The sequence below is a fragment of the Martes martes genome (genome assembly GCF_963455335.1).
Source record: "Martes martes genome assembly, chromosome: 4".
Classification (NCBI taxonomy): domain Eukaryota; kingdom Metazoa; phylum Chordata; class Mammalia; order Carnivora; family Mustelidae; genus Martes; species Martes martes.
In genome coordinates this window covers 117464451-117489326 of record NC_137891.1, presented here as the reverse complement: position 1 = coordinate 117489326, position 24876 = coordinate 117464451, and the positions used below count along the sequence as shown (strand labels likewise).

The following is a 24876-nucleotide window of genomic DNA, read 5'->3' as shown; positions in this document are numbered from 1 at the left end:
TTTGATGTCCATTAGCATGTTAAATTGTTTTCTACCCCCTCACTTTAAATCCGGAGGTGTCTTGGGGTCTAAAGTTTGCAGACAGCGTATTGATGGGTCTTGTTTTTTTAATCCAATCTGATAACCTGTGTCTTTTGATTGGGGTATTTAGCCCATTTATATTCAGGGTAACCACTGAAAGATATGACTTTAGTGTCATTTTATTGCTTGTAAGGTGACTGTTACTATATATTGTCTCTGTTCTTTTCTGGTCTATGTTACCTTTGGGCTCTCTTTGCTTAGAGGACTTTTAAGTATTTCTTGTAGGACTGGTTTGGTGATCACTAATTCTTTTTGTTTGTTTGTCCTGAAAGTTTTTATATAATCTCACTATGTGGAATTTAAGAAACAAGGCAGAGGATCATAGGGGAAAAGAGGAAAAAATGAAACAAGATGAAACCAGAGAGGGAGACAAACCATAAGAGACTCTTAATCTCAGGAAACAAACTGAGGGTTGCTGGAGGGGAGGAAGGGTGGGAGGGATGCGGTGGCTGGGTGATGGACACTGGGGAGGGTTTGTGTTGCGGTGAGTGCTGTGAATTAATGTAAGACTCATGACCTATACCCCTGAAACAAATGATACATTATGTTAAAAGAAAAAAACAGCTTATATTCTTAAGAAAATGAAGTACAGAATGGGAAAAAAATGTATAGAACACAAAAAATAGACCAAAATGGTGACATACCTAAGTGGCAAGGGCTAGGTTTTTTTTTTCTTTTAAAGATTTTATTTATTTGACAGAGATCACAACTAGGCAGAGAGGCAGGCAGAGAGAGAGGGAGAAGCAGACTCCCTGCAGAGCAGAGAGCCCGATTCGGGGCTCGATCCCAGGACTGTGGGATCATGACCTGAGCCGAAGGCAGAGGCTTTTTTTTTTTTTTTTTTTTTATTTTATTTATTTATTGAACAGAGATCACAAGTAGGCAGAGGCAGGCAGAGAGAGAGGAGGAAGCAAGCTCCCGGCTGAGCAGAGAGCCCGATGCCGGGGCTTGATCCCAAGGCCCTGAGATCATGACCTGAGCGGAAGGCAGAGGAGTAACCCACTGAGCCACCCAGGTGCCCCAGGGCTAGGGTTTTTAATCCCCTTGATGCTTCTATTTTTTTAGTTAATACATTTTTATAAGCAGGAAAATGAAAATACTAAACAAATCCTATTACTATACCTGGACTGCAACTATATTTTAAAAATACAGCATAGCCGAACAGCTGGAAAGAACAAAATATCAAAATATTGGTGCTTATTTCCAAGTGGCTTGTGGGTATTTTCATGATGCATTTTCCAAATGTTTCTAATGTGCATGTACTGACTTTCGATAATAGCAAAAATAACTATTTTAAGATCTAGCTAACTGGTTGCAGCTTGCAGAGAAGTCTTTAGTGGGTGGGAACTTTTGTGGTCAGTCACTAGAAACTGGGAAGCATCAGAGGAGAGGACTGCTGTGCTCAGTCCATGCTTGGAAAGATGGAAGGGTATGGTGCCGGGGACCAAAGATGGGACGCCCGTGAAGGAGACACTGACTGGCCTAAGATTTCTTCTTCCTGGGTTTTGTTCTGGGTGGCATGGGTTCTGCCTGGAGTCATCACTGCTGTTCTTGTGCTTATTTCTCTGGTGTTCTCTCCCAGCTTTGAGTAGTACCGTTTGTGTCCTACGTTTTGTGCAAAGGAGAAACACCATTTGTCTTCATGGTCCAGTAGCCATCCCCCTTCCATGGTCAGTAGAAATGAGAGAAAGTCTGATCTTCTAGAGGAGAAAGTCCCTTTTTAGACCAGAGTGTCAATCTGTCTACTAGATCTCAATAGGAGACGTCCTTCTAATCTAGTGCTGAACTCTTGAAAGATGTGTAAGAACCGGGACACCTGCTTTAAGGCAGTGCAGTTCACACTGTAAGGTGATGTTTAGCATGGATTCAAGTCCCTTTACAAACTACCTACTTGGTAAAAGGGCAAAATTCTGTTGGAATTTACCTTCAGTGCCTAGTCAAGATGTTCCTCTAAGAGTGATATGCAAAACACCTACACATCCCAATCACCTACGGGGTGGGGGCATGCTTATTATATAGAATCCCTGGACATTCCTAGGCCCAATAATCTATTTTGAATATTCTTTACCCTATAAGTATCTTAGTAAATAAAAATAATTACAGATGATGCAGGTTCTATAAAATAAAATGTTAACATCCAAAAATTGCAAAATGCCTTTCAAGGTCCAGTTTATCACTCTGGCTTTTCTATATATATAGAAATATATATATATATATAAATTGCACACACCCTCTTTGATTTTCCTGGTGTCAACAGTGGTTCCCAAAGCTTGACTTTGTTATATAAACAAAATATACATGAAAAGAAAACAGAAAACAAGGACCTCTATCAGCTTTATTAGCTGCAATGATATGCATTATTTGTAACTGTAAATTACACTTAACATGTAATTATAACAAAAACTTTAGTTTTGAAAAACATTTTATTCAGGAATTACATAATTTCAAATATCTTCCAAAATACAGTTTCCTAGATTGCTACAAAAGAAAGCAAATTCAATAAGAAATTTAAATCATTAAATATGTTTCACTAGTATATACATACAGAATGCCAAGCAATTAATATTTAGCCCTGGAATGCGTACCATGTCTTTTGTTTTTCCTTATTAAAGAGGCTCAATCCAGCACTTGGTATAGGCTATGTACAACAGGCCAAGTTCAGTGTTGAGAAGAGTTTGACATTAGCTGCCTCAGTTTACAGCTGTGGTAGTTTGTCTACAGGGGTGTCAAATTTGAAGTCTGTAGGAAACAGATCTGGGGCTCGAGGATAGATTAGCCTGTAGGACTGTCTGATTGTAACATCAGCAACACCAGCAATATCTCCAATTTCTAAAAGACAAAAATCAAAATATTAATTCCAACTTCCATCTTATCTCCCGTCTACTACCTGCATTCCAATGTGTGAGATATAGTAGTATAAAATCCAAACTGAAAACCCCAGGGACGTTGACTTTCAAAAACTAACAATGCAAATCCATACCAAAAGGTAGGTAGGAGGGCTACAGTTGGTAACAGTAGTAATGGCAGTATCCCTATCACCTCAAAGGGCTGTCTCGGCCATATGAAGAGCTCTGCTCGCCGCAGGCCACGGGAAGAGTGCTCAGGGCACAGCACTAGGAACGAGAACTCTTGTACTAGCTGTCCTTTTGAGAACTGACTGCTTTTTCTTCACAGGAAGTCTTTCTGAGGATCATGGAAGTAACCATGAATACATTCTTATAAACTCACTTTATTATTTCTATGTTTAAAAGTTCCCCTGTAACACCCGTAGTGAATTCTGTTCTTCTGTTAAAAGATTCTTTTGGAATCATACATTAAAGACTGTCCTACCTCATTTTTCTACTTAGTACATCAGACAGTATACATCTACTTAATACAGCTGTACATTCTAGCATCATGTAGATGTTTTCACTGTTATAGACACATAACACTGAGCATTGGGAGTTCACGTATTTCTAGTCTATTACAGAAGCCTAGGAGATCTAGTTTCACCCTTCAAAGTCATTGTCACCTTTTTCCTTTTTATTAAAAGGAGTCCCACGGGACTGCCATGTGACAACTGTTTGATCATAAATACTTAATCAAAATGGATTTTTAAAACACAGGCTTTACTGCAAACTCATTTTACCACCTTTTCACAGATCAACGCCTAAGGTTTTACGGATTTTCAGTGTGGATGCCTGCCATCAGTGTGCAATGAGCTCATTTTAAATGTCGTCTCTTGTTGTGTTATATTTGTTACCTATCTGTCTTCTAGGCATGGAGACAGTGACTGTCAACTGGCTGCTGGGAAGGGAAGAAAAGGGCCTTACATCTCAAAAAAACCAAAAACTTCATGTAAAACACAAACAGCAGAAAGTGCCAAGATAAACACTATTGTGCTGTTGATTGGAATAAAGGTAAGGACACTTGGCTTAGTTTTAACCTCTCAATTTTACCAGAAGACTCAAAATTTCCTTGAGTCTTCTCAAAATTAAGGCCAAAAGGAATGGATAATGGCACATTTAAGTAACTAATGGTTGGCTTCTTCTAATCATTCTTCTATATAATTTATTACTTTTATTAATATAGAAACCTGCAGCTTGAGCAGAGGTGAAAGGCTATTCTTAATAGGGTGTTACAGTCAGTGCAGCCAGTCCTCTCACTACCTCACTTTTAAATTTAGAATGGACTGCTGCTTTTCCTTTATAGATCTTTTTGAGGATCACAGAAGAATTCATGAATAAATGCTTGTAAAGAAATTCACTTAGCACTTCTTTCTGTTTGCAAGTTCCCCTACAACAATAAACTCAAAAGTGCCTTTTAGAAGGTTGAAACTACTTATGTCAGTGCCTTCATTAAGAAACTGAGTAACGTTTGAAAGGAGAAAGAGAACCAGCTTCACAGAATGTTACAACCTGAGGCCATGCTGGGAAGTGGGAAACAAGTGTGGCCCCAAACTCTCTAGATTTAAAAAGCTAAATTTTGAGGGGGAAAGAAGGACTATTCAAAATAATTGTTTCAGGGTGACAAAAATAACTTCTAGAAATGAAAAATGTAGAAACTAAAATACTTAATTTGGGAAAAGTGTGTCCATACACAGTTATGCCTATAAACATTTTTATTTATGAATCACTTACAAAAACACAGTATTTTACTTTTAAGTTTTGATTCCAGGAAACTACTTTTTTAAAAGATTTATTTATTTGTGAGAGAACTCGAGCAGAGGGAGAGAAAATCTCAAGCAGACTTGCCACTGAGCATGGAGCCCGACACAGGGCTCAATTTCACAACACTGAGATCATGACCTGCGTCACCCAGGTGCCCCAAGTAAGAAATTCTCTCTTAAATGTGAGTTCAGATATTTACTGGCTTTGTACTTAAAATGGAAATACAATTACATACTACAGCCTTCACAGTTTCATCACTATTCTTCCTGAGAAAAAGTGTTACCTTTTTGGGTCCTCTTCTCAGCTGATGCCTGTGAAGCCATGTAAATGGCCGCTGCCGCCACAGAAATCGGGCTCCTTCCAGGAACCAAGTCCAGTTCCACAGCTTTACGGGCTATATGTGTAGCTGCCATCTGCACTTGTTTAGGGAGACAAAGGTTGGAACAAAATCTGGACATGAAGTCCCCAGTTGTAATCAAATCCACGCTGGTCTCTAAAGCCTTCAAAATAAGTTTAAAACATCTACCAATTTCTTTCTTAGAAATTCGTGACACAGCACATATTTCTGAAAGGAAAAAATTAAATAAATCCTATAAGTCATATGGTTCATTTAAGAATACATCATTTCTGATCATAAAATACATTCTTTTTTTTTTTTTTTAAAGATTTTATTTATTTATTTGTTAGAGAGAGAGAGAGAGAGAATGAGCACAGGCAGACAGAATGGCAGGCAAAGGCAGAGGGAGAAGCAGGCTCCCTGTTGAGCAAGGAGCAGGATGTGGGACTCGATTCCAGGATGCTGGGCTCATGACCTGAGCCGAAGGCAGCAGCTTAACCAACTGAGCCACCCAGGCGTCCCCATAGAATACATTCTGATTGCAAAAGTGCAATCATGCCTTAAACAGCCTGATTAAAAAATAGGCAGAGGATCTGAATAGAGATTTTTCCAGAGACAACATACAGATGGCCAACAGGCACATGAAAAGATGCTCAACATCACTAATTATAGGAAAATGCAAATCAAAACCACAATGAGATATCACCTCAAACTGGTCAGAATGGCTATTATCAAAAAGATAAGAAATAACAAGTGTTGGAGAGGGGAAAGGATGTGAGAAACGGAAACCCTCACGCACTGCTGGTGGGAATGTAAATTGGTGCAGCCACTATGGAAAAAAAGATGGAGGCTCCTCACAAAACCAGGAATAGAAATACTTTATGATCCAGCTATTCCACTTCTGGGTATTTGTAAAAAGAATACAAAAACACAGATTCAAGATTTATGCACCCCTATGTTCACTGCAGCATCGTTTACAACAGATAAGACATGGAGACAATCTAAATGTCACCAGTGGAGGGACAGCACAAAAATCTATGTGTAATTTTTTACTCCCCCAAAACTTAACTACCAATAGTGTACTGTTGTCTGAAAGCCTTAGTGATAATAGTCAACATTTATATCTGTATTATATACTCTCTTTTTAGAATAAAGCTAGAGACAATATTAAAATTGTAAGAGAAACTACACTTGCAGTACTACACTATACATCAAAAATATCTGCATATAAGCAGATACATACAGTTCAAATTCATGTTGTTCAAGGGTCAAATGTGTAATATTGTGCACCCAAAATTCATCTATGGGATATATGGGATATATGGTATATAATGTATCAATTACATCAATAAAGAACAAATCATGCCTTATAAATGAATCTCTGATCTTCTCAGTCATAGTTCCCACAGAGCTAATTTAAAATTTCTCAGTTAATTTAAAGATTTATTTTTTAGAGAATGTGCACAAATAGGGGGAGATGGAGGGGGGATGGAGGGAGAGAGACTCTCAAGCAGACTCTGCATTGAACACAGAGCCTGGTGCTGGATTTGACTGATCTCATGACCCTGAGATCATGACCTGAGCCAAAACAAGAGTCAGGTGCTTCACTGACTGAGCCATCCAGGCACCCCCTCTGTTAATTTAAGTATTTATCACACTTCAAATAAGTCTTAAACAAGTTAAATGTAGGTTCTTATTATTTCAATATTATCTTCTCTAAAATTTCAATTCAGACAAGTAAGTTGCTTCAAATATTCTAAAACTTCGTTGATACTTATGTATGTATCTGTTGTAAGGAGTAGGTGTATCAAGATGAAAGAAAACACTGAAAGCTAAAGAATACTTCTCAAAGCTACATGAAGCCATATGCACGTACAATCTCTGGGATTACAGGCTAACAAAATGAGATCAAATATTTGATCCCGTTGTCTAAAAATTAAACTACCACTTTCAGAACAAATTTAACAAAAGCCTTAGTTTTAACTTGTAATAACCAAAAAGATGATGAGGATAAAAGCCACGCCTCATAGTAAAATATTCAATGATGAATGAAAGGTAATGAAAGTCTTACGCAGAAATGAACCCTGGTGGTGAAAGAGGAAGCACCACAGCCAGTTCTCTCAAAGCCTCCGACATTAAGTGTGAAAGTGCAAACTGTGTAACTTGAAACAAATGGCGCTGATGTTTTCTAAGGCTTGACTCCTTCACGGTAGAGACCTGTGCTGGGAGCGGGAATGGTTTTCCATGTGTCAAGTGTACAGACTTAACTAGGAGGTAAGGTGCCCTCTGGCTTATGATGCCAGGCCTCAAACACCCCAAAAGAGTCAGTTCAAAAGATCTCATGAGCAAAGAACACAGAGCTCACATGAACTAAAGCGACGTCACATGGGAAAATAGTCTGAAAAGAATATGGTTAAGATCATACAATGAATTTCTGTCAAGGAATAAAATAAAGAGGCATTTAGAAATGATACTAAGATGGATTACAATATATAACCAGGAAAACATGACAGCTACATAGTGTCAAAGCTGCTTGACTTTGGTCTGTTACTTTATCACAGTTATGTAACATCTGTTACATAATTTTGCAATCTTTGCAACTAAAAACTTACCTTTAAATGTCCTAGGAACCCCTTCTTGTCTACAGGCGATATAGAGACAAGCGGAAGCTATGGCATCATTAGCTCTGCCCTTCAGGCTCTTCTGTTCATACACTTGCTTGAATAAATTATTTGTTCGATCCTTCAAAGCAAAGAAACTAAGTTTAATTAACTGTAGGCCATTTAATTAGTTGCAATATCAAAATTTCATGTGTTCATTAAATTATGCTAAGTCAATGCCAGAATGGTTTAAAGGAGACAGACAAGAACTTACAACTATATTCCGAGGGAGGTTGATTCTGTCTGCCATAGTAGTGATTTCTTTGAAAGCATTCATCATTGCACGATCAGAACTACTCATTGTTCTCCGATTTTGGTACTTAGAATTGCCAAATTCGTCAAAACTTGCAGCTCCTGTACCCTATAAAACAAAGCTTTACAACTTCATGCAAAAAAGATTCTTTAAATACGAATGAACAGACATTTCTAAGAAAACAACTTCTACGTTCTGACTGCATAAACCCAAGAATTCTACCCTGTGTCTCCTCCTTATTTCTTAGTAGAACAAGTATCAGGTTGAGATGGTTTAAATGAGTATCTGTGAGAGGACCCAGTAATATCAACCATCACATTAACAGACCAAAGAGAAACATCAAAGGATCATCTCCAAAGGTGCTATAAAGGCAAGCAAATAAAACTCAAAAGCCATTTTTTGATAAAAACTCACAAAACACTGCAAATAGGTACTTCTTCAAATTAGAAAATCTTTCTCCCACGCCCAAAGCCAGCACAGTGATTAATGAAGAATAAAGGCATACCCTGTTTTATTGTGCTTCATTTACTGCACTTTGCAGAGATTATATTTTTGTACTGCTGTTAACAAATTGAGGGTTTATGGCAACCCCACGTTGAGCAAGTCTACTGGTGCCATTATTCACTTCAGGTCTCGGTCACATGTTGGTAATTCTTGCAACATTTCCAACTTATTCTGTTTCTCATGGTGACCTGTGATCAGTGATCTTTGATGTTACTATTTTTTTTTTTTTTTTTTTTTTTAAAGATTTTTTATTTATTTAACAGACAGATCACAAGTAGGCAGAGAGGCAGGCAGAGAGAGAAGGGAGGAAGCAGGCTCCCTGCTGAGCAGAGAGCCCGATACGGGGCTCGATCCCAGGACCTTGGGATCATGACCTGAGCCGAAGGCAGCGGCTTTAACCCACTGAGCCACCCAGGCGCCCCTTTGATGTTACTATTTTAATCATTCTGGGGCTCCAAAAACTGCACACTTAGAAGACAGCAAGCTTAATAAATTTGTGTGTTCTGACTGCTCCACTGAGCAGCTGTTCCCCCATCTCTCTCTCTCTTTCCTTGGGCCTTCCTGTTTCCTAAGACTCAACAATACTGAAATTAGGCCAATTAATAACCCTTTAATGGCCTCTCTGTTTGAGTCAAAGGAATAGTCACATGCTTCTCACTTTTATATCAAAAGCTAGAAATGATTAAGCTTAGTAAAGGAAGGCATGTCAAAATCTGAGATGGGCTGAAAGCTAGGCCACTTGTGCCAAAGAGCCAAGTTGTGAATGCCAAGAAGTTCTTGAAGGAAATTAAAAGTGCTACCCTCCAGTGAACACACAAGTGGTAAGAAAGCAAAACAGCCTTCTTGCTGATATCTTGATGATATGAAAGTGTTAATGGCCTGGATGGAAGATCAAACCAGCCACAACATTCCCTTAAGCCAGTGCCTAATCCAGTGCAAGGCCCTAACTCTCCCAATTCGTGAAAGCTGAGAGAGGTGAGGAAGCCCCAGGAGAGGGGTCGGAAGCTAGCAGAGGTTTGTTTCTGAGGTTGAAGGAAAAGAAGCCATCTCTTATAGAGCACAAGATGAAGGGCAAGTGCTGACAGAGAAGCTGCCGCAAGTTCTCTAGAAGATGCAATTATGAGAATTCATGAAGGTGGCTACACTCAACAACAGATTTTCAATGTAGAAGAAACTGCCTTCTATTGGAAGAACATGCCATTTAGGACTTCCTCAGCTGGAGAGGAGAGAGAGGTCAATGCCTGGCTTCAAAGATTCAACAGCCTGTCTCTGTTGTTATCGCCTCATGTAGCTGGTGACTTGAAGTTGAAGCCAAAGCTCATGTACCAGTCTGACAATCCTAGGGCCCCTAATAATTATGCTATCTACTTTGCCTGTTCTCTAGAAATAAAACAACAAAGCCTGGATGACAGCATATCTGTTTATAACAGGGTTTACTAAGTATTTTAAGCCCACTATTGAGAAATACTGCTCAGAAAAGAAGACTGCTTTCAAAATATGACTGTTCACTGACAATACACCTGGACTGTCTGGGGGAGCTCTGGCTCTGACAGAGCTGGACAATGGGATTACTGTTGTTCTCATGCCTGCTAACACAACATCCATCCTGCAGCCCGTGGATCAAAGAGTGATTTCTACTCTCAAGGCTTATTTAGGAAACACATTTCATAAGGCTACCGGTGCCACAGCAAGTGTTTCCTCTGATGGTCCTGGGCAGAGTCCACTGAAGAACTGGAAAGGATTCACCATTCTACATGCCATTAAGAACATGACTGATGGGAAGAGGTCACAATATCAACATGAACAGCAGTCTGGAAGAAGTTGATTCCAGCCTCATGGGTAACTTGGCAGGCTCAGGACTCCAGTGGACGCAGGGACAACAGCTGTGGTGGAAACAGCGAGAGGACTAGAAGCAGCACGGGAGCCTGAACATGTGACTGGACGGCTGCGATCTCCTGATCAAACATTCACGGTGGAGGGGCTGCTTCTTACGGATGAACAAAGACAGTGGTTTCCTGAGCTGGACTCTACTCCTGGTGAAGATGCTGTGAAGATTGTTGGAATGACAACAGAGGATTTGGAATATTAAATAAACTTAGGTGACAAAGCAGCGGCAGGGTCGGAGAGGATGAAGTCCAATTCTGAGACAAGCTCTTCTGTGGGTAAAATGCTATCGGACAGTATCACAAGCTACAGAGAAATCACATGTGAAAGGAAGAATCAGTTGATGGGGTAAACTTCATTATTTTAAGAAACTGCCAAAGCCACCTACCATTTAGCAACCATCACATTGAAGCAAGACCATTCACCAGCAAAAAGATCACAATTCACTGGAAGCTCAGAAGATGGTTAGCATTTTAAAATTAGGCAAGAGAGCAAGACAGGGGGGCACCTGGCTGGTGCAGTCAGTAGCACATGCAGCTCTTGCTCTTGGGATTCTAAGTTCAAGCCCCACACGTGGCGTGTTTAAGATAAAAAATATTAAAAATTAAAAATAAAATTAAGCAAGAGAAAAATCAGAGGTACTAATTTGGGAAGGAAGCGATAAACTATTTGCAGATAGTTTTTCTGAATACCTAGAATACTCAAGAAAATCACTGTAAAACTGCTATAAATAACAGAATCCATGAGAGGCAAGATCAAAATTAAACAGAAATCTATAGCCTTCATATGCCCAACTAACCAGTTATAAGGCAACGAAAGAGAAATACTCCAAATGCAAAACAACAAAGATAAGTACCTAGAAATCAACTTAAACATAAAAGATCTTTATGAAGAAAACCTCTCTAGAAGGACACATATGACTTAAGGAGATGGAAAAGCATACTATATTTTTGGACAGAAGATTTATCAGGAAGAAATTGATCTTTCCTAAGTCAATTTGCAAATATATCTTACCAAAGCCTCGCTGAAAATAACTTTTTTTTTTTAAAAAAACAAAGTGACCCTCCTAAACTTTAAATGGAAAAGATGAGTGAAGAAAATGCTGAGAAAGCAGAGCAGTAAGGAAGAGCTAAAGCTATGGGATACTAACAGTGTGGTGTGACATCCGACTTGATAGGGCCAGGACAATACAAGATAGAAAGTCTGGAAATATTCCCAAATACATATAGAAATCTAGTATATGACAAATGTAACACCTAAAAACTCACTTTTGCCATGTAGGATAAACAACTGTCAGAGGATACAGGAGAAAACTAGCGATAGTGGTTACTGGTTTCTGACAGGGAAAGGAGGTTGCACTGGGAACTAAGTTTGGGGGTCAAGGGTGAAGAAAATTGTGTTCTTTTTATATTTGTGTTTGAGTCATGTACTTCCTACTGAAAAAATTTAAACATTAAAAGACGTCACAGATTCAATTAGATGCGATCTCAGATTTTAAAATGTCCTCAGTATACTTTTATCCCCCAGCCTGTAAGGCCGAAGTAAATGTAGAAATCACCCAAAGATATTTCTGAATGCTATCAACTTTAACCAAGCCTACACTATGGTTTCCAAATTTTATATGTACTTTATAGAGCATCAAATTTTATATGTACTTTATAGAGCATAATTAATGACCTTTTTCATAATATTTTCTTGAAAACAGACAGCAGTAGTATAGATTAAGTCCTAAAATAGCATCCCTCTTTAGTTCTTTGGAATATGGGCACCACTACTTCCAGTTCAGATAAAAGAGCAAAAAGGAGCCAGGTTGCCAGGCAGATTACACTGCTGCCTTATCTAACAGCAACAGCTACCATTTACTGAACACACACTACATGTGTGTTATAAATACTTTACCTACATTTCCATGTAACCCTCAAAATTTCTATGAAGTACTCGTATTCTCACCTAACTGATGACGAACGTGAAGCTTAAGTATGTGGCTTAGGTAAGTCATAAATCCACCAATATTAGAAAATAGGCTATACTGAGCTACAATTTAGCTCGGTGGGGGGAAAAGAAAAGACATTCATAATATTCAAGGAACATATCAATATGAATGCATAAAGACCACACTACATTCAATTTCTGTGCAAAATGTGCTTCATGGAAACAAGGGCCTGAGATAAAAAGACTCTGTTATCATGACCCGTTGATCTCCCCTTTAAGGTGGAAGAAATGTGTAAGGGAATAATCATTCACAATTGTATTACTGGTAAATCTTATTTTCTCAGGTCAAAATTCCTCGTGGAAGCAGTGAGAGATACTTCTGCAAAGTTCCCAAACTCCCAGGTCTATGGTCAGTATACACTTTCTATTTCCTAGAGAGAGGTTCTATTACCTTGCCAATCATAGTAGACAAATCTCCATCACTCAGAAGAGGATTCTGAGAGTCTCCAACTCGGGATGGATCTTTTGTTGCTTTATCATTGCTGAAAGTTCTCCATTCAGACCCCACATCGATGACCCGGTCACCTATAAACGTAAACACAAATCTAAATGGTCTTGTGAGGACAGGATTTAATGAACACTGTGTAATACCCAACTCAGCCCTTTTATTCCTAGGAAATCTCAACATGGACATCTAGGCTCCAGCTTAAGTATCACGTCTCAGACATCCGTCCTGAAGCATTCCTTTAATGACTATGCAAGTCCAATAATAACCCTATTTATTTTATTTATTATTTATTTTTTATTTTTAAATATTTTATTTATTTGAGAGACAGATTGAGAGAGAGAGATCATGAATAGGAAGGAAGGGTAGAGGGAGAAGTAGGCACCCCACTGAGCAGGGAGCCTGATGCAGGACTTGACCCCAGGAACCTGGGATCTGCCTAAGCTGAAGGCAGACACTTAACTGAGCCACCTAGGAGCCCCCATAACCCTCTTTAAATGTTGTCCTATAAATAGTCATATTCTAACTCTTGGAAGAAAAAGAATTAGTCAAAATAAAGACAAATAACAAAATAAAGCCATTCAGATGTGATGCAAAGATAAATATGATTCAGAACCAAAATTTGCAAGAGGCACAGAAACACACACACACACACCCAAAAACACTGCTCACAATGGTATTAATGCACACAGTTTCATATAAACAGTTATTTTAATGGGAAATGCTTTGCAGAGAGCTAGGCCTAAACTTAGTTTTAGTAACTATTGGACAAAAACAATTATTTTTGGCCAAATAAGTTAAACAGAGTAAAATGTTAAGCCTAGAGCCAGCGACAAGAAAGCCAGGTAGTCATGCCAAAAGAGCAGATATGAACAGATCTGGCTGACTACTGCTTTGGAGGGGATGCTCAGTGGCTGGTAACATCTCCACAGTGACAAAAGTGACCACTGAACACTTGTGCCTGTGGTTGTTGTGTGAACGTTCTCTTTTAATCCTCACAGCCTTGAAAAGTAGATACCATTTTTACTGCCACTTTAGAAATAAAATTAATTGGTCTAAGATCACCCAACTAGAACTAAAATGTGCCTCAGACCCCAAAGCCTGTTGTTCTCTACTACATCTGTAAAGCCTGAACTCTCCCACCAAAGTGTGATAAAACTGAAAGCAGGAACCAGGCCATTGCACTGTTGCCTGAATAGAAAGGAGACAGGAACGGCAGAAATTAGTTACCTCAGCAATTAAAAAAAAGTTCTGGTACTGACAGCCACGAACATAACAGTTATGAGCATGGACTCTACCATTTGCTGCTTAGTCTTGGACAAATTATGTCATTTTTCAGCTTTAAATTTCCCCAGTAACCTTACAATTTAAATATTGTAAAGATTAAATAAACACAGGTACAGTACAGGTAAAGTGATTAAAAAGTTCAGTGAGTGCTTGATATTTAGCTATTTGCTGCTACTAAAATGAAAACAAGATGACAGAATATTCTGACATTTCCCTCCTTTTGGTGAGAGGAATAAGGAGAGGCACCAGTTATAAAATATTTGTCTCCACATTACACTTTGAAAGTAGCAGAGTACTCTGCTCCAAGTATTTGATCCGAGGAGCAGCAAAGAGAAAAGAAGGAAGGAAATTAATGTAGACTCTGCTAAGTCTTCTGAACCATTTTCTATGTAGTTAATTAAAATGCTATACTCCAAGTATAATCATCATAATCTAATCCTAGTGTTATAGTTAAGAAAGCAGGTCAATGTGCAAAGGAATCATTCATTCCTCATGGTTTTGGAAAACTATTTTCCTTTGAACAGTCAGCTCACTTGGGAGTAACCAGATATTACTTGGATTATCATGTGTTCCTGTCACAAGGGAACTGAGATGACAGGCAGGGTCCCCACATGCCGACCTGTATTAAGTAAGAATGGCCAAGGAAGGCTGAAGCAGGGAGAGCGGTGTATAACGCAACCTCAGTGGATGAGAGATTGAGCAACTGGCCCGAAATAAGGACAGAAAGGTTAAATGGATGGGGCCATCACAATGGATTTCTCTGTTTCCTCCTCATAAAAACAAACATCACTAAACTTGGGAAGTAATTCTACAAGTTCTAAAACTTACCTGAAAGTAACAAAACCTACGATTATAGACTTAAGTCTCACTGCAATACTAATTAAACAAGGTTCCTTTCTCAAAGAGACCTCTCTAAAGAAACTGATTTTTCTTCCTTTTTAATAAAATAACAATGCTTACCAACATATATATTAGTTTTATACACACACACACACACACACACACACACACATAAGCGAAAAAAATTACCTGTATTTCAACTCTAGAGAAAACCTCTAAGTATTTTGGAATATGTATTTTCTGCCTTTCTAATTCACATGGTTTTTCCCTAAAATTAAATCACATTGTGCCTATTCCATGAAAAGCTCTATTCAACACATCTGTATCATAACAAGGTAAGATTTTTAAACAGTTTAGGTCCTTTTAATAAAGCATCTGCCAAATAAAGTGATACCCTGATGTCTCCATGAGCTATTGTTTTCATTTTTTTGTATTTATTTATTTATTATTTATTTATTATTTATTTGAGAGAGTGAAAAGGGTGAGAGAGAACATGGTGGGGTGTGTGGAACTGCAGAGGGAAAGGGGGAGGGAGAAGCAGACTCCCTGCTGAGCAGAGAGCCCAGGCCCCCAGGATCATGACCTGAGCCGAAGGCAAACGCTTAACTGACTGAGCCTCCTAGACATCTGTTTTCGTTTTTTTTTTTTTTTAAAGATTTATTTTAGAGAGAGAGAAGGTGCTTATGAGTTGGGGGAGGGGCTGAGGGGGAATGGAAAGGGGCAGAGTGGGAGGGAGAGAGAGAATCTCAGGCAGACTCCCCGTTGAGCTGGAGCCCAATGCAGCGGACCCCAGGACCCTGAGATCATGACCTGAGTTGAAATCAAGAGTTGGACGCTTAACTGACTGAGCCACCCAGGCACCCCATGCACTATGTTTTCAAAGGGAAAAATGGGAATCTAATTTTCCTAGTCAGAGAAATAAAAACACACAAACATATGCAAAACAAAAACTACTATGGCCTTCATATTTGGAGTTACTTGCTAAATTCTAAGTCCAAAAAAAAAAAATCAAATGTCATTAATAATAGTTTAAAGAACATATTAAGAGAACAGCATAAACGAAAAGGTAGGGAAGTATGCTCACAATATTTAAGTCTCTCTAGAAATCTAAAGATAAAGCATCTTGCCTAATATTTTATTTCATAGCATTTTCATTTTGGCCCCAAAATAACCTACCATGAGTTTCTTTTTATTGGTTATTTTGTACTGCCTTTAAAAAGAAAGATGGATTGTGGGGAAAGGTGGGTGGCGGGAAGCTGGCCTAGGATAGTATAAATAGAAAATCCAGAACTTGGTAGTGATGTAATTTTTCCACGTATGTGGGAACAATCTACATGCCTCATTCAACAATTTGTGATTTGTGCTAAGAGCCATTCCCTCTTTTCATATTTTACTGCTCAAAACAGAGCATTCATAAGAAATGAAATTTCCAAAATAATTCAAATAGCATATCATGAAACTGTAACTGGACCATCAGTGAAGTGCCTGAGTAATGAAATAGGGCAGACCATTCAAGAAAAACCAGAGTGCATGAAAGATTTTCATTTGAAGAAAACTTACATGAAGTAGCATCTTAAAAGTTGCTCTGGAAGAAAACTGCAATACACAATCTTTTCAAGGGTAAGTGCACAAGGCAGCCATAGTCAACCTCTGGCAAAGCAGCAGCCTGCCGATAAACACATGCACACGTACATACACAAAACCTCCCATATCCTTTCATGTTCTACAAACAAGAGAAGCACACCAACTTTTACCGGTTCCATCTTAATCAAACACTGATTTTTGTAAAATGACCACCAGAGAGTCTATATATGAAAATCTGTAATAGCCAAAATAATACCACTACCATAATATCCAGAACAGCAGTGCTCCTCCATCTAGAGTGTGACTGCTACCACTTTGATCAGGTTCCCCAGCCTCAATATGTAGAGTCTCTGTTCCACACAAGTACAGTTCTCAATTCATATATCAGAGTGCTGTCTAAAGCGAATGAACTAAGACTTTTACCATATTTCAAAGAGAGTAAGTTTCATCTCTGATTTTTCAAGAACAATTTGAGAATAATTGCCAAATGGCACCTACCTCCTGATTTGGCATTTCCACTCTTAACTATTTACCTACAAAAGTCTCATACAACAACATTCACAGTAGCATTAGTCATGTTACTAAAACCTCGAAACAACCCAATGTCCATTAACAGGAGAATGTACACAATGAGCTATCCCTCAGCAAATAAACTAATGATACATGCAGTAATATTATGAATGTATGAATCATGAATGTAAATGCATTCAAAATACTATTCTGAGCCCCCAAAAAGTCAGTGACTAAAAAAACATACTATATGATACTATTTATAGAAAGTTCAAAAACAGACAAAATAATCTATGAAGACAGAAATCAGTACAGTGGTTGCTGCTGTTGCAGACAGAGGTGACAGACTAGAAAGAAACATAAGGGAACTTCTGAGAATGGAAGAAAATGGTCTAAACATCTTGACTAGTGTTGATTACAGCAGCATATGCAGTGTCAAGACACAAACTGGACATCTGGGATCTGAGCATTATACTGCATGCAATTATACCTCAACATGTTACAAATAAAAATTCACTCCCACCAAAACACTGTTGGTTTTGAACTAAGCTGCACCAAACCTATCCATTATTTTGGGGATGGCAGAAATATTATCAATCTTCTTGGACAAGGAAATATACTCTTTCTCAAGCTCTTCTTTCAGATTATATGTATGTCACATTTATGACTAGATCTAATTTTTTTCTGTTAAAAATCCCATTTTCTAACTAGTAATTGCTATATTTTATATGCTTATAATTCAGCTACTTTTAATAGACTATTAATTTTTAAAATTTGATCTGAATATTCTAGATACAGAATCCCATCAGTAGCAAAGAACTTATTCCTCTTCCAATGCCTTAACTTCCATTTCCATTTTACATCTACAGCACTTGTCAGAACTTTGAAAACAATGCCTTTGATTTAAAACAGAAATATCTCCAATATTTCAACATTATTCATAAAAATAACAGGTGAACTGAAATAGTCCTCTATTAAAGCATCACTCTACTCTAATGCAGAGTATCTTCTATTAGGAATGTGCTGAGTTCATCAAATGTCTGTCATCTTAGCAAGCCATGGTGTTCCTTACAATACTATCTTTTTACATTATAAAAAAAAAGCCACAGTTGTTTGTGGGTTATTAGTCTTCTAGCACTTATATGTTAGGATAAATTAAGTTATTCTGGAGTAGTAAATAATTCAGGTCAGTGGCTCGAAACGAAGATTTCTTTCTTATACCGCAAGTCTATATAGGGATAGGACAGCTTTCTCTGCCATCCTCATTCAAGGATGATAGAATTCCTACCATTTAAGACATGTTACGGGGGGTAAAAGAAGGTGGGAAGTTTTGCACTGACTTAACAGTTTCTAATACTAACATTTCCACTCACCTGTCCTTGGCCAAAGACAGTCACGGAGTGATACTTAACTTCAAAGGGGGTGGGAAAGCATAAACATATCACGTGGCTCAAAGGAGAAGAACCAGAAATATCAGCAAACAGTCATCAATACTATTCCACAGGACAATCAGCAAGCAGAATTAAGCACTGTATTTTGTGGGATTTATGTATACATTCATAAAAAAGACTGTTCTAGTACTTCCTTTTTCTGTCTTACAATAAACCGAGGAATCAGAGTTAACTTTAGTGGTTAGTTCCTCGCAAGTCTTTACTAAGGACATTTTTTAAATGTTTAAAAGATATACTCCCACTAGTGTGTGGGATTCTTGATTTGCAACCCGGAGGATCTCATACCACAAATGTAACATTTTCTGTTGTACCTTTAATACTTTATCATATTCCCTTGGGTCTTCAAGTAGTACCACAATGGCTATCTTGTCTTTAGCACCTTCTCATTCACTCTTTATGTTCAAATTTCTTCTCTGCTTTACTGATTCAATTTATCTACAACAGCTTTGCTGTGTTTGTCTCCTTGTGCTCCCTTTTCTTTCTGACAATATTTAATAGAAATATTATGGAAGCTTTATTTCACTCATGATAAAAAATAAGTTATTTTCTACCTTTCTTCTAGTAAACTATGTCAGAGGCAGAATTTTATTGTCGTTGTAGTTTTTACTCATAAGCCTGACGCTGACTTTTCTGCTTTTCCATTCTGTACCGAAGAACTATCAAATCCATGTCCAGTGGTGGCAGTTACATCAGAAAAACTTCCAATCTAGGGCCACCAGGAATTCTCAGTCTCTCTGGGTACCCACAGTCCCTGGCAGTTAACAGATGACCCAAATAAAATAAATTCCCAGGACGACTCTTAGATATTTATTAGGAAGGATACCGTTTGTAATTAAAGCAAAAATCATAGTAGCAAAAACAAGACAGAACTTTCTCACATTTACAGTCCACAGTTAATAGTCCTAGGCTAGTGTGACCCAAGTTCCTCCTATCTTTTTAATAAGCCATCTTTTTTTTTTTTTTTTTAAGATTTTCTTTATTTGAGAGGGAGAGAGCACATGCAGAGGGAGCAGCAGGCAGAGGGAGAGGGAGAAGCAGGCTCCCCGAGGAATAGGGAGCCTGATGTGGGACCCTGGGATTATGACCTGAGCTGAAGGCAGTCACCTAAACAACTGAGCCACTTAGTTGCCCCTAAAAAGCCCTCCTTATCATGACTAGGATTTGCAGCATAAGATGCCTGTTGGTGGTTCCTTTTACCATGTCTGTATTCTAGCCAGTGGGAAGGAGAAAAAATGAGGGTATATCCCTTATGGCAGGATCTAGAGTTGCACATACCTGCTCTACTTACAACCCACTGGTTAGATCATATGTTCATACCTAGCTACAAGGAAGTTAGGCAGCCACATGCCCAGTTAAAACATGGGGATTCTACTACTAAACGAAGAGTGAGATAGTAGATATCAGGCAATAAGCAGTGGCCTCTACCACTATAAGGAATAATGGGGTAGGAGAGAAAGGAGATGAGAGAGAATGTCCTGTAGAACCAAGGCACGTTGCCTTATAGTCTAAATAGTAACCCAAAACAAACAAATATCTAACCTCCTTACCATGCAAGCTATAAACTATAAATCCAACCAGAGATATTTTGTAGTCCAATATTAAAACCAGAATGGCTTATGGTAACAATCTAAACAGTGCAGGGGAAAACTGCAACATACCAAAAGCAGCCAGAAAGCCAACACTGGAGAGTATGATCTTCTAGGCCTGATCTAGCCTCAGAATGTTTTTGGTTTTTCTTGTAAATTAATAAAGGAATTTTTAAAAAAGAATATTAAGAGGAATCACCCTAAATTTCAATTCTTTCTGCCACCTTCCTGGAAAGTGATTTAAACATTTTGGTATTTAACCAGTGGTAGAATTCAGAAGTAGGAGTCTTAGAACAACATTCTCAAATTACTTGTTTTCAAAATGTAGATTAATTAAAACCATTTAATTTGGCGCCTGGGTAGCTCAGTTGGTTAGGTGTCTGCCTTTGGCTCTGGTCATGATCCTGGGGTCCTAGGATCAAGTCCCACATTGGGCTCCCCTCTCAGTGGGGAGTCTGCTTCTCCCTCTCCCTCTGCTGTTCCCCCTGCTTGTGCTCTGTCAAATAAATAAATAAAATCATAAAAAAATTTTTATGAACCACTTAATTTGAAACTACAAAACTTTCCAAAACATGCTAAGTCTAAAAGTTCGATAATCAGGGGTGCCTGGGTGGTTCAGCGGGTTAAAGCCTCTGCCTTTGGCTCAGGTCATGATTCCAGGGTCCTGGGATCGAGCCCCGCACTGGGCTCTCTGCTCGGCGGGGAGCCTGCTTCCCCTCCTCTCTCTGCCTGCCTCTCTGCCTTCTTGTGATCTCTCTCCCTCTGTCAAATGAATAAATAAAATTCTTAAAAAAAAAAAAGTTCGATAATCAGAATGCATTACTCAAGGTAACCAAGCACTGAGTTTTTTAATTAAAAAAAATTAAGATGCTTTGGAAAACTGTTTAGGTCAACACACTACATGTGTTACATCTAATGCTGAAAATGAAACACATCATTAGCTTCCACATCTTCCTCAGTCATCTACCCCTTCCTACCATTCCTCCTTACACTATTTCAAAGAATCCTAATTTTTAGTTTAGGGTTACTGTACATTCTTAACAGAAAGCTTGCACTAAAGACAATTTTCAAGAGATATCTGGTCAACAGATACTTTAGAAAACAAAAAGCTGTGCAAGTCGAGAGTATAATTACTTTTGGAAAGGAACATGCATTATAATTCCATCCCTGAGAATCTGAATACATCTCTTATTTCCTCAAATACAGGCAGGTTGGCAGCAGCAACAGCAGCATCTAAGCTAAGGAACTGCAGGTCTGATGGAAGGTACATCCTTAATCAAGATAATTTGAGTCATTCACATACTAACTCTCTCAGGCTTCTATCCTATGGGCATGTTTCTTTTTCCCTCCACTTGGAATGACCTTCCCTCTACAAACCCTTACCCACACTTAATGATGTTTCAGTGTAAATTCAACAGTAATTTCCCCAGGAAGTCACTGCTTCCTTCCTTTGTGTTCTCACCAAACTGGGAAGATCTGGAATAGAGCTTTCACCATGCTATGTTGTGCTAATGCACCTCCTCCTTCCACATACTAGCCAAAGAGTTGCTCCAGAGCTTGCTTAGAGCATCTGAGCTCTATCCCTCCCCCTGACCAGCACAGTGCCTTAACAGAAACAGGCTTGTTAAGTCCTACAGATCTGGATTTGAGTGGCTCTGTCACTTACTAGATGTGAAATCTTGAGCTAATTACCTAAGTACTCCAAGCCCCAGTTTCCCTCAGAGTGGTTGTGTTAACCCAGTAAGGTTAGTAATTCTCTGATGCTTAAGGTAAAGTAGCATCTAAATGAAAAATTCAAAATTAGGTAAGAAGGCTGGCTCTGAGGGCTTACAAGAGGTACCAAAGCAAGAATCTGAAAGTGAATATTCCTCAATTTTCTCCTTTAGGAAACACTGTAATGCAAATTTAAAGATGGTAATCTGGAGCACTGCATATGGCAGACCCACTCAAATTTTGCAACTGACTTGCTATGATGAATGGCATCATAGACTTAGAATAGCCTGCTTTTTCTACAAGAAAAAAGGAATACTTGTAACCCCAAAATGTGTATCACTGAAATTTCATACTATACGTTTTATACATTATCTCATTCAATTTTTAACAATTCCTAACAATTCTGAGTTGTATGGTACCTGCTCCCAGTTTTGGACTTTGGGGTTGGGGGGAGGTTGCGACTTATTTTACACATGAAGAAAGTTAAGCTTGGAAAAATTATGTTACTTGGTTATAGTTCTAGAGCTCACGAAGGCCACTAGTTACACTAGGACCTATGGACACACGAGATCTCTGCCCCACAGGAATTTGTAGTCTGGAGACATGGAAAATATGGAAACAAAGGTAAAAACTCCAAAAGTACAGAAGATCTAAAAAAATGTGGTAAACTGTAAAGTCAATAGTACAGATTTGTGTTTCTTAATGTTACCGATGTATGACCTGAGCTAGAATTTTAAGAAATGGGGTCTGAAATCTTTAAACAACTGATTCTAAATGCATATTCATGCTTCAGATGCACTGATATAAACAATATCCAGAAAAACTTTAGGAATGAGAGGTTAAATTGGGTCATTTTCTTCATTTAAATCTAACTTCACTATTTTCTGGTATTCTCCTTGTATTCCTTTAAAGAACAATGAAAGACTTCAGTTTTAAATGGCACATAAAAAGTAGTTTTAAGTAGAAATGATACCATTAGATCTAAATACCTTATTTGAAATCCTAATTTATAAAAGTCATAACCAATTTCGTGTTTTAACAACTATTACAGCAGCTTACTAACCTAATACTTTGCAGACTATAAACAATGTACAAGGTCAAATTTATGAACAAATTGATAGTCTAAATATGATTATACTGCCACCTAGTGCTCAATTTTTACAGTGACACAATCACACTTAGGATATGGGGGGGGGGGACCCCACAAAACAGTGCAGTAGAGCCAAGAGTTTCATTGTAGAAATGACAAAGATTCGCTTTAAAAACTGGCCTTATCTTGAGATCACTACCAATATCCTAAGGATCACTTGTAAGATTAAATAGCCAGTGACAAATCATAGCACTTTCCATGTTTAAAATAAAAATCATGTAATTCAAATAAAAAATAAAATTGACTTTTCCTAGTCAATTAGAAAATTATTACAAGTTAAATAGTATTAAAAATAGCCACAAACTATTGGGAACAACCCAAGTACAAATGAAACTAAATATCACACAACCACTTAAACATGGGGGAAAAATATTAAAAGACACTGAATGCTTGACAAACTATTCTCCAAAGATGACAGCAATAATCTCTCATCAACATGTTCTTCAAAAACATGACCTTATCTATCTCACACTGAGATGGTACCTGTATCTCCACCCCTTCTAGTTTAGGTGGGCCCTATGACTGTTCTGGCTAATAGTGTGTTAGTATGTGAAGGACTCAAATTATCGTGACCAAGGATGTGCCTTCCATCCCAGGATCCTGGCTTGGCAGAGAGAACCTGCTTCTCCCTCTCCCTCTGCCGCTCCCTGCTTGTGCTCTGTCAAATGAATAAATACAATCTCATTTAAAAAAAAAAAAAAGGCAAGAAAAAGAAAAAGCCATCATGGGAGTGGATCCTTCAAGTCCAGCTAGTGCCATGTGGAAAGAAACAATGGCCCAGAGGAGTCCTTCCCAAATTACTGACCCATAAAATCATAACCAACATAAAATGGTTGGTATAAGCCACTAAGTTCTCAGGTAACTTGTCATGTAATTGAAACAGAAACCGGTTCCTGAAAGTTATAAGCTGCTTTAAGAAAAACGTAAAACACTGTGGGTACCAGTTTTGAGACTGAGTGGTGGGCCTCAAGAAGCCTATGAATGAAGGCTTGAAGGACAGTGAGAAAAGTGTTGTTAGAGACTGGAGACAAGGCAGTTTATCATCATACGAGATAAGTATTTTTCTTCATATTATGAATTATTTCACAAAAAAAGATGATGGCAATGGGCTCTGTTGAGAGGGGTAATATATGGCTCTGGAGAGGGCAGCTGAGCAGTAGCTAGTGTTGAGTTTGAAATTAAGAGGAGTTAGTGTCAACAGACTGCCCTAAGTTTAAGCACAAATTAAATATTAAGTATAGACTTGTTAAAAAAACAATTCTAAGAGTTCCCAGTTTCTAAGGTTGTCTGATTATTTAAATCAGACTATTGAAAATGCTTGTTCAATAAAATGATATAATCTGGAAAGTTTCACATAAGGTAAAATGTTATGGCAAGCACATTCAAACCATGTAAACCAAGATTATTTATTAGGAAGCACATGACGACACCTGGATTTAAATCTCTATTGAGTATCAATATCTTAAATATGAAAAAAGCCACAAATTTTATGCCCCTAGTGGACTGCAGAATACGTGCCCAGACTAATTTCTGCCCTGTCTCCATAGCATATGAGATAAAGGCAGAACCAAGCTGGCAACAGAGAGCATACACCTTTAAACCAGCAAGTTAATGCAAAGCCAATTAAATACAGAACACAACCTCAGTTTATGATGGCTCTAAGACAGCGATATATGCGTTTGTGTATATATGTATACATGTACACGTATTTTTAAAATTTAGACTCATGGACTATCGTTCATTTAAGCTCTTTTCAATATAATCTGGTGTTCTCTTCAACAAAACGGCACTTTCCTAGCAGACTCCTGCCTGGCCGCCCTCGTGGAATGGATCCTTCACTTTCAGGACCCACTGCAGGTTAAATTACACACTGAACCACAAATACATGAATGAGGCTACTGTGTATTTTAAAACAGGTGTTTGTTGTTGTATTTGATGTCAGAAAAACCA

General features: G+C 38.3%; 1 protein-coding gene across 1 annotated transcript in view; it reads right to left on the bottom strand.

Moving 5' to 3' along the window:
* Nucleotides 1-2393: 2393 nt before the first annotated feature.
* GTF2B (general transcription factor IIB) overlaps nt 2394-24876 on the bottom strand; it is a 32742-nt gene continuing 10259 nt past the window's right edge. Inside the window, exons 3-7 of the mRNA XM_080803078.1 lie at nt 12752-12885; nt 7942-8088; nt 7680-7809; nt 5014-5295; nt 2394-2910 (exon numbers count right to left, since the gene is read on the bottom strand). Coding sequence (XP_080659204.1) covers nt 2777-2910; nt 5014-5295; nt 7680-7809; nt 7942-8088; nt 12752-12885 — 827 coding nt within the window. The 3' untranslated portion in view covers nt 2394-2776. The remainder of the gene's footprint in view (nt 2911-5013; nt 5296-7679; nt 7810-7941; nt 8089-12751; nt 12886-24876) is intronic.